Source organism: Pristiophorus japonicus, chromosome 10, assembly GCF_044704955.1.
Source record: "Pristiophorus japonicus isolate sPriJap1 chromosome 10, sPriJap1.hap1, whole genome shotgun sequence".
Classification (NCBI taxonomy): Eukaryota; Metazoa; Chordata; class Chondrichthyes; family Pristiophoridae; genus Pristiophorus; species Pristiophorus japonicus.
Window position 1 is genome coordinate 2,413,267 of NC_091986.1, and position 11,362 is coordinate 2,424,628.

Below are 11,362 nucleotides of genomic sequence, written 5' to 3' on the forward strand. Positions count from 1 at the left end.
CAGAAATCGGTACTGGCCAAATTTGGGCCCTCTGTTTCTTAGATGCGCAAACTGTGGTGCCGAAAGAACTTTTTATCGGAGTGTCTCGCTGCAATTCTACATGTGTAAACCGGTTCATTAAACTCGTATTGTAACCCATGCACAATAAATTGTGAAAATCGATCCCATACACCAGCTATAGTTGCAGCATGTACCTATGATAATGCTTTGAATGGTTCTTGTATTGATCAGGTTTGTAGTATTAAAGAATCTTGGGTGAAGCAACTTGTTACCTTCATTCAGCAGAATAGCAGCTGAAGCATGCAGGTTATCCGTGGTTATCTGCTTTAATAAGAGAATCTGATTATATATACCATGTTTGTTGTACTATTGTTGTATACCTCTTTTGCCATTTTAAAGTTTATTTTTTGTCCCCTAGGCCTTCCAATGACTTGGGGTATCCAATGAATTCCAAAAAACTGCAGAGACTTGGATGGAAGCCCAAAGTCGCATGGGAGGAAGGAATTAGAAAAACAAGTATGGTTATTCTTTGAAATAAATACCATTTTAGTTCTACACCTTTAAATATCCCCCACAATTTTGCTATATTAAATAACAATGAAAATAATGAAGTTTGTTATTAAATGACTCCAATTATCTCTTATTTTGGCTTCAGGCATGTATCTAATTTGCTGCTATTACATGCTGGATGTTTTTATTGATGCATGCTGCGAAATAAAACACGTCATGCTCCTTCTCTTCCCCGATTTCCAAAAAAGTAAAAATTATTGACCTAAAGTTCCTATAAACCATTAGGCTATGGTTCATTTTCACATTGATGTGAAGTATTTTCAGGTGCAAATCAACATACAATTTAAGAATCAGGTTCCAATATGACTTCAGAATGCACTAAAGCCAGTGTGAAATTCCCTCAGGCCAAATCTCACCATGTGATCTCCCAACATGTCATATATTGCCACTAGCTTGATATGAAACCAGCTTTATAAAATGTTTAGGATATCCATTGGACCACCTGGTTACTTTCTATAAAGTTATTTCAGAGTATTTTTTATGTTTAGAGAATGTGGGCAGATCATTCCACTTGCTCATAAAGCCAGCAGAGTGTAAGCACAAATGCACAAGAGTGCCCTCATGGACTCTCTGTGATTCACAGCCATCTCTGGTATCACTGGCTCTCATCAGCTATGGTTCCAGACTAGTAGTGCAGTATAAAAATAATAACATGCAAGTTGGAGAACAATTGCAAAATAACAACCAAGATGTGTAAAAAGAATAGAAAATGATGATGTCCTCTTGAAGTCTATCCCTATCCTGTTCACTATACTTCCAAGTTTTGAGTCATCTGCAAAATTTGAAATAGTGCCCTGTACACCCAAGTCCAAGTCATTAATATATATCAAGAAAAGCAGTGGTCCCAGTCCCGATCCCTGGGGAACACCACTGTATACCTTCCTCCCGTCCGAAAAACAACCGTTCACCACTACTCTCTGTTTCCTGTCACGGAGCCAATGTCACATCACTACTGCCACTGGCCCTTTTATTCCATGGGTGCTGACAAGCCTATTATGCAGCACTTTTATCAAATGCCTTTTGGAAATCCATCAACGGCATTGCCCTCAACCCCCTCTGTTACCTCATCAAAAAACTCTTATCAAGTTAGTTAAACACGATTTCCCTTTAACAAATCCGTGCTGACTTTCCTTCATTAATCCACACTTGTCCAAGTGACTGTTAATTTTGTCCTGGATTATCGTTTCTAAAAGCTTCCCCACTACCGAGGTTAAACTGACTGATGTGTAGTTGCTGGATTTATCCTTACACCCGTTTTGGAACAAGGGTGTAATATTTGCAATTCTCCAGTTCTCAGGCACCACCTCTGTATCCATGGAGAATTGGAAGATTATGGTCAGTACCTCTGCAATTTCCACCTTTACTTCCCTCAGCATCCTAGGATGCATCCCATCCGGTCCTGGTGATGGCCTGGAATACAGCCAGCCTTTCTAGTACCTCCACTTTATCAATTTTTATCCCATCCAATATCTCAACTACCTCCTTTTTCACTATAACTTTGGCGGCAGCATCTTCCCTTGATGAAGACAGAGGCAAAGTGCTCATTTAGTACCTCAGCCATACCCTCTGCCTCCATGTGTAGGTCTCCTTTTTGGACCCTAATTGGCCCCAACCCTATCCATTTACTATTTATATGCCAATAGAAGACTTTTGAATTCTCTTATGTTAGCTGCCAGTCTATTCTCGTACTCCCTCTTTGCCCCTCTTCTTCTTAGGCAGTTCCCCGGTGTTGAGGATGACTTGCTTCCACAATAAAATGAGTTCTAAGGTGATGCCAGGCCCCACACTTCATTGTAAAGGGTGGAAGCTGCCTGCACGTGATTTCCTTTAGCATGTGGTGGCTGTAGTGCACCAGCTTCAGCACCACATGGAGATCAGGTTTTGCTGCATGCACACACGGCCTAGCGCGCACACACACACATTCCCACTGATCCCCTCCCTCAGGTCCTCCATCCCTGGTTTTCAGAGATCGCAGTGTGGGTGAGCACATTGAGCTTGGAACAGTTTGTGAACTTGACCATGCAATCCTGGTACTGCACTCCAGGCCCCCCGGCTCCAGATCCAGCACGTTGCTCTCCATGCACAGGCTCGGCCGCCGCTCACGCTTTGATCTCTGGTTCATTACTAGTGACCACGCATATTCTGGCCTCGGGTCCTGACCTCACTGCTGGTCCATGTTAAACCTTCCCTGGGTCCCGAGTCCCTTGCTGGCCCGTGCTGTACCTTTCTTATTTCCTTTTTCATTTACCTCTGAACTTTCTGTTTCAGCCTGGTTTTCGCTTGTATTCTCAACCTGACATCTGTCGTACACCCTTTTTGTCTGCTTCACCTTACTCTCTCTCTTTGGTCATCCAGGGAGCTCTGGCTTTAGTTGCCCCAACTTTTCCCCTAGTGGAAATGTACCTCGACTGTACCCGAACCATCTCTTTAAAAGTAGCCCATTGTTCAACTACAGTTTTGCCTCGAAATCTTTGATTCCACTTTACCCGGGCCAGGTCCATTCTCAACCCACTGAAATTTGCCTTCCTCCAATTAAGTATTTTGACTCTAGATTTCTCTCTCTTTTTCCATAGCTAACCTAAACCTTATAACACTATGATCATTATTCCCTAAATGTTCCCCTACTGACACGTGCTCCACCTGACCCACCTCATTACCCAGAACCAGACCCAGCAATGCCTCCTTCCTCGTTGGGCCAGAAACATACTGATCAAGAAAGTTCTCCTGAACACACTTCAGAAATTCTTCCCCCTCTCTGCCCTTTACACTATTACAATCCCAGTCTATATTTGGATAATTGAAGCCCCCCACTATCACTATTCTTATAGTTCTTGCACCTCTCTCTGTAATTTCCCTGCAAATGTGCACCTCTATATCCTTCCCACTTGTAGGTGGCCTATATAATACACCTAGTAGTGTAATGGGAACTCTCTTGGTTTTATTTTAACTCTAACCAAAGACATTCTGTCCTTGACCCCTCCAGGATATCCTCTCTCTCCAGCATTGTAACATTCTCCTTGTAGCTGGTGTGCGACGGCCACCACACGTTAAAAACAATCCACACACAGGCATCTTCCACCCTTCAATATGCAGTTCGGGATCTGGAATATTAGGTCCTTCATTGAAACACCTGTGAACTCATTGAACACATCCCTTTTTGGCGTGGAAGCAAGTCTTCCTCGATTCGAGGGACTGCCTAAGAAGAAGAACGTTCTCCTTAATCAATACTGCCACCCCACCTCCTTTCTTTCCTTCCCTCCCTATCTTTCCTGAACACCTTATATCCAGGAATATTTAGTACCCAATCCTGCCCTTTTTTGAGCCAATTCTCCGTTATCGCCACAGTATCACATTCCTATTTGCACCTGCAGCTTATCAACCTTATTTACCACGCTTTGTGCACTGTAAACCTATCTTAGACCTCCTTGTATTCTCTTAGTCTGACCACGCCTAATACCGGACTATCTCTTACTCTAGTGTTATCTCTAGCTCCCACTCTTCTTTCTAATGCTACATCCTGGTGCCCATCCCCCCTACCAGATTAGTTTTAAACTCCCCCCCCCCCACCCCCCCCAACAGAACGAGCAACTTGCCGCGAGGATATTGGTCCCGGTTCTGTTGAGATGCAACCTGTCCGGCCTGTACAGGTCCCATCTCCCCAGAACCGGTCCCAATGCCCCAGGAATCTAAAGCCCTCCCACCTGCACCATCTCACCAGCCACGCATTCATCTGTTCTATCCTCCTATTTGTAAACTCACTAGCGTGTGGCACCGGGAGTCATCTGAAGATGACTTCCTTTTGAGGTCCTGCTTTTTAATCTCTTTCCAAGCTCCCTAAGATCTGCCTGCAGGACCTCATCCCTCTCTGCCTATGTCGTTGATGGACCACGTTCTCTGGCTGTTCACCCTCCCCTCTCAGAAGGTTCTTCAGCTGCTCAGTGACATCGTTGACCCTGGCACCAGGGAGGCAACATACCGTCCTGGAGTCACGTCTGTGGTTGTAGAAACGCCTGTCTGCTCCCCTCATTTTTGAATCTCCTATCACTAGTGCTTTCCCGATCTTCCTCCTCCCCGCTGTACAGCTGAGTCACCTGGGGTGCTGTGGACTTGGCTCTGGCTGTACTTCCCAGAGGAACCATCACCTTCACCAGTACTCACAACAGAATACTTACCTTAATTGAAGATTAAGAGAAAAATCTTTTTCTTTTCATCCAAAATGTGTATCTCAAAAAATAGATGTCATTTTAAATTTTAATGTGTGTTGAAAGAGAAGGGATTATGATTCCATATATATTTCTGGATATACTTTCAAGAGCATAATTAGAGAACATTTTTCCAGGTCTCCAAGGACAATGTATTGTGCGTGATTTAAAAAATACTTCCTAACCAATCAATTTTTTCCCCATCCATAATCCAATTCATTTTTTGCACTTTACTTTCTTTACTAGTTACTGAAACACTCTGGCAGATGCATGTGTAGAATTTTACTGTGTTCAATAACTGTACTGTCCCTCTTCTTTTTTTTACATTAGTTGAGTGGTATCAAGCAAACTTCCACAACTGGCCAGATGCAGAAAAAGCACTAGCTCCCTTTCCATCATCAGCACTTTATGAAAGATGCCAGTGATTGTAACGCTTTAATAAGATCACAGCAACTCTACCTCATCTGAAGCTTCAAGCAGTCTTTTGGTTTGTCACAGAAGGGCAAAGAAATGCTGAAGCATCCTACCTTGTAAATCATTCAATCTATTTATACTTGAAAGGAATTTATTATACAGGTTGAACCTCCATTAACTGGCACCCTCGGGACCTGGTCTGTGCCAGATGGGGGATTTTGCTGGATGAGGAGAGGTCATTGGCCCCGGGGGGGGGGGGAGGAGAGAAGATAAGAGAAGGGAGAGAGAGAGAGAGAAGGTCGCCCGAGGTCGGGGGGGAGGGGGTCGGCGGGCCCCAAGGTGTCGGCAGGACCAGTGGACCCCGAGGTGTTCTAGGTTGAGGGGGCTTCTGCTACTGCTGATCACTTCCTTTCTAGTAAGTGTGTTGATTTTCTGTTTAGGTGAATGATTGGAAAAGTATCACCGTTGTGCCTAAAAAGGGAATGGAAACCTGGGGGGAGTGGGTCGGAGTTTGCCGATTGCGCCACCCGGCGACCGGGAATGGTGCAGGATAAGGGAGTTCCGGATTAGAGAGGTTCAACCTGTAGTTTCATACGTAATAATGGCTTAACCTAGCTAAATTATGTACATCTTAAGTCTTATAAAGATATACTTCTTGTTGCCGAGTAATTTTCTCCAGAATCAACTAGCATTGGTGAGCTCTTACATGTAAAATCTTTGCCAGTGTGATTTGTAACCTTTGTAAGGCTAATGGGTGCTGTAGCCTCACAGTACTAGACTAGCATTCGGGGTGGAGAATTCAAATCCTAAGATGAAAAGTGGGAAATCATATTCATTAAAAATCTGCTGATTTGTGGGCTGGCATCAGATAGTATAATCATGAAAGCTGCTGGATTATCATAAAAACATAGCTGGTTAAATAATGTTCTTCAAGGAGGGAAACCTGCCACCCCAGCTTGTGACTCCATCCAGTCCCATACTGCGTGGTTAACCCTTTATGCCACAGGACCACTCGGAGTGGACAGTAAGTGCGGTATTGCCAGCATCGTCCACTTGGGCAGTAAATGCCAGCCTTGCCAGTCCACATCCTGAGAATGAAAACAATTTAAGGTAGGATTTTATATTTGACCAAATATACCAAGTCTAATGATATAATTTAGCTGCAGTGTTTCTGTATAAGAATGAATAACTTTTATTGAATATTTAATATTTAAACTAAGCATTCCATGTAAATAATTGTCTATTATATTTTAAATCAATGTACTATTTTGAGTTCTGTTAAACCAGTAAAATAATTTCTGGGAAGTAATACTTTTAAGAATTGTCTTTCCATGTCGTTTTTAAGGTGTATGGGTAGATTTTCCACCTCCCCTATCGTAAGGTATTTGGCCCCCTATGAGCGCAGATAGGAAAATCATAGGCAGCACCCTGCTCACAGCAGGCCAGGTATGTTGCTGTCGGAAATGTACCTTGTAAAATAAATGCTCTGTGGTGCTATGCATCTTTTGACCATTTGGTTTTGTAGATTGAATTTTCTTTTACCACATAGAAAGACGAAACATGGTATTTTCTCCATTATTAGTATTTGCTGCTTTGTTTTTTCTCTCTCTCTAATCCACATCTTGTTGCTGTGTAATTGGGGTTCAACATCAAGAAAGCATAGCACAAGGAACCAACCTCCTGCTTCTCCTTCACAATCTATCCCCTCACAGATTCTATTCCATCTACCTCATCTAAGAAAATGTTGTGTAAATATTTTCCAATCCCTAAAGTAATCAAGGCAACCTTATCCATCATCTGAACCACTACCACTGCCGCATTCCATAGCTCTGCTAAGTTTCAAAGGATGTGCTACTGTCCTGGGGTGGTTGACAGATTTAATTTTGAAAATCCATCTTTTTCTCTCATTAATCAGTCAGCAGCACTTGCTCGCAATCAGGACTTTAGCACATACTCTAGTCTGCTGCTCCAGTGCAGTGCTGAGGAATGGTGAAAATGCTGTCCTTAAACCCAGGCTCTGTTGGCATATTCTAGTAGTTAGATTTTTAAAGGGCACAGTTTGATGAAGGTCCTGTGGTGTTGCAGCCACCATTTCTCCGTTAGTCAGCATCACCAAAAATACATCTCCACGAGTCCAACCCCGCCGGCCCATGCCTCCATACTCCTTTGTCCGGTCGGTGTGGTTCCTCCACCAGCTCGTCCCTCCTTGGCCCGTCTGTTGGATGGTCCCAAGCCCTTGGCCGAATACCACTACACTCTTTGGCTGGAATCTTCCCAGCCCTGCGAGTGTGGGTTTGGAGGCAGGCCCGCTGTCAAAATGGCCATGATTGGCCGAAATCTCTTTTTTTTCTCTCGGCCTTTTGTAGACCCTTCTCTCCCGTCTCCCCCTCTTCTTACCCAGTTGTGCTACCTTTCATTTCTCCCCTCTTGGGTACTTTGGCCCTCCTAATGCTTCTCCAAACCACAACTATGTCTTTTGGATCTATAAATGAGTCCACAGGTATTGGATGAGCTCAAGTTTACAGAAGGAGAGCATTGGAATAATCAAGTCTGGAGCTAACAGGCGTGGATGCAGGTTTCAGCAGCAGAGGAACTGAGTCAGTGGTGGATTTGGGCGATATTACTGAGGTGGTCATGATGATAGGGGTCAGAAGCTGGGCTCGGGGTCAAGTAGTGCGCCATGGTTGTGAAGTCTAATTCAGCCTCAGACAGTGGACAAGGTGGGGACCGAAGACAATGGTTTTGGTCTTGCCAATATTTAATTGGAGAGAATTTATGCTCATCCAATATTGGATGTCGGACAAGCAGTGTGACAAATTGTAAGCGGTGGAGGGATTAAGAAAGGTGTTGGTGATTAGCGATGGGTGTTGTCAGTGTACATGTGGAACCCGACATGTTTTCTGATAATGTCATTGACGGGCAGTATTTACATTAAACATACAAATGGCCAAGGTTGGATCCTTCACCTTCTGTGCTCAAAAGGAGATCATCAGCTTCTTTAATCTCTCTATGTAACTGAAATCCCAAGTCCCAGGTACCATTCTAATAAATCTCCTCTGCACCCTCGCTAAGGTCTGGACAACCTTGCTAAAGCATGGTGCCCTAAATTGGACACAGTAGCCATAATCTTAATCTGGGGGTGGGGGGTGTGGGTCTAGAAAGCGGTCAGGAAACCTGGGAGAACGGGTTCCTGCAGTCCCTGCCGAATTGACTGGCGGGGCCTAATTAACATTTGAAAGCACTGATTCCCGCTCACAGCCAGCCAGATGGAGTGGCTGGCTGCTGTGGGTAGGCCTGTGGCTCCAGGTTGCAGAGAGGAGGGAGTGGGGTGTAATTGGAGCCAGAGGAGGATCGGCGGACATGCTCGGGGATGGAGGAGGATCAGGGGGGTAGTCGGGGGCTGGAGGAGCATTCGGGCTGGAGGGAAGAGGGCGGGAGGCAATTTGGGGCCGGTAGGGGGAGGCCCGGAGGCCTTGGAAATGGAAGGTCGGAGAGGGTGATCAGAGGCCTTGGGGAGGGGAGGTCAGGTGGAAATCGGAGACCTCGGGGAGGGGAGGTCGGGGTGATAATGGCATCGTGGTGGGAGGGGGTCCAATGGCGTGTTTGGGGGAGGCAGAGATGCTGGAGCAGGTAATTGGAAAGGCATTTGCCTCCTGGCCCAGCAGTCCTTGCCTCCCTTTAGAAACCTAGAAACAGAAACTAGGTGCAGGAGTAGGCCATTCGGCCCTTCGAGCCTGCACCACCATTCAATATGATCATGGCTGATCATGCAACTTCAGTACCCCATTCCTGCTTTCTCTCCATACCCCTTGATCCCTTTAGTCTTGAGGGCCATATCTAACTCCCTTTTGAATATATCTAACAAACTGGTCTCAACAACTTTCTGTGGTAGTGAATTCCACAGGTTCACAATTTTCTGAGTGAAGAAGTTTCTCCTCCTCTCGGTCCTAAATGGCTTACCCCTTATCCTTAGACTGTGACCCCTGGTTCTGGACTCCCCCAACATCGGGAACATTCTTTCTGCATCTAACCTGTCCAATCCCATCAGAATTTTACATGTTTCTATGAGATACCTTCTCATTCTTCTAAATTCCAGTGAATATAAGCCTAGTCGATCCAGTCTTTTTTCATATGTCAGTCCTGCCATCCCGGGAATCAGTCTGGTGAACCTTCGCTGCACTCCCTCAATAGCAAGAATGTCCTTCCTCAGATTAGGAGACCAAAACGGCACACAATACTCAAGGTGTGGCCTCACCAAGGCCCTGTACAACTGCAGTAAGACCTCCCTGCTCCGATACTCCAATCCTCTCACTGAAGGCCAGCCAGAGTTACGTAGGTAATGGTGGATCACCATGAAGCACGCCAGCCTCATTTTGGTATTTAAATGGGCGACCCGTCTCCTGGCAGCGGGTTGGCTGCACGCCGCCCTGCCCCGCCTCCGTTAAAACCGGAACTGACCGGGTAGGAGGCGGGTTGGGATCGGGGTGCAGATTTTTAACTCTTTAACCTCCCACCCAACCCCAACCCACTTTTTTGGGAGTTAAAATTCCCCCCAATACTTCAGCTGGGGCCTAACCGAATGATTTCTAAAGGTTTAGCATCATTTGCTTTTGTACTCTATGCCTCTGTTTATAAAGTCAAGGATCCCATATGATTTAAAAGCTTTCTTAACTTGTCCAGCCACCTTCAAAGTTTTGAGTGCGTACATCCCCAGGCCTGCCTGTTTTTGCATCCACTTTAAAATTGTACCCTTCAGTTTATGCTATCTGTCCTCATCCTTCCTACCAAAATGCATGACTTCACACTTCTCTGTTAAGTTCCATCTGCCACGTGTCTGTCCCATTTCACCATCTTGTCTGTCTTCCTGAAATCGATCACTCTCCTCCTCACTTTTTGTTAACATTTGTCTTTTTATATGTGTAGGAAATTATAATTATAATTAGCTTACAAGGGTAGATGGGAAAATAATGGCTAACTTGACTAAACAAAGAGCAAACATTTATCACAATCCTTATAACTGAACAATAGTGAATTGAAATATTGCAGCAGGAGCTTGGAAAAGGGCTGGGAACTGCTCAAGCGTAGCAACCAGATGGATAAGGTAGCAAAGCAGACAGGTAAGAACATAAGAAATAGAACAGGAGTAGGCCACCTGGCCCCTCGAGCCTGCTCCGCCATTCAATAAGATCATGGCTGATCCGATCATGGACTCAAGTCCACTTCCCTGTCCACTCCCCATAACCTCTTATTCCCTTATCGTTTAAGAAACTGTCTTATTTGCGTCTTAAATTTATTAAATGTCCCAGCTTCCACAGCTCTCTGAGGCAGCGAATTCCACAGATTTACAACCCTCTGAGAGAAGAAATTTCTTCTCATCTCTGTTTTAAATGGGCGGCCACTTATTCTAAGATCGTGCCCTCTAGTTCTAGTCTCCCCCCATCAGTGGAAACATCCTCTCTGCATCCACCTTGTCAAGCCCCCTCATAATCTTATACATTTCGATAAGATCACCTCTCATTCTTCTAAATTCCAATGAGTAGAGGCCCAACCTACTCAACCTTTCCTCATAAGTCAACCCCTCATCCCCGGAATCAACCTAGTGAACCTTCTCTGAACTGCCTCAAAGCAAGTATATCCTTTCGTAAATATGGAAACCAAAACTGCACGCAGTATTCCAGTTGTGGCCTCACCAATGCCTTATATAGCTGTAGTAAGAGTTCCTGCTTTTATACTCCATCCCCTTTGCAATAAAGGCCAAGATACCATTGGCCTTCCTGATCATTTGCTGTACCTGCATACTATCCTTCTGTGTTTCATGCACAAGTACCCCCAGGTCCCGCTGTACTGTGGCACTTTGCAATCTTTCTCCATTTGAATAATAACCTGCTCTTTGATTTTTTTTCTGCCAAAGTGCATGACCTCACACTTTCCAACATTATACTCCACCTGCCAAATGTTTGCCCACTCACTTAGCCTGTCTATGTCCTTTTGCAGATTTTTTGTGTCCTCCTCACACATTGCTTTTCCTCCCATCTTTTGTATCGTCAGCAAACTTGGCTACATTGCACTCTGTCCCTTCTTCTAAGTCGTTAATATAGATTGTAAATAGTTGGGGTCCCAGCACTGATCCCTGTGGCACCCCACTAGTTACTAGTTGCCAACCAGAGAATGAACCA

The 11,362-nt window shown here is 44.8% G+C and overlaps 1 protein-coding gene across 1 annotated transcript in view; it reads left to right on the top strand.

Moving 5' to 3' along the window:
• Positions 1-5,416, top strand: part of LOC139274944 (dTDP-D-glucose 4,6-dehydratase-like) — a 79,916-nt gene extending 74,500 nt beyond the window's left edge. The window contains exons 11-12 of the mRNA XM_070891691.1: positions 419-516; positions 5,103-5,416. Coding sequence (XP_070747792.1) covers positions 419-516; positions 5,103-5,197 — 193 coding nt within the window. The 3' untranslated portion in view covers positions 5,198-5,416. The remainder of the gene's footprint in view (positions 1-418; positions 517-5,102) is intronic.
• Positions 5,417-11,362: the final 5,946 nt, after the last annotated feature.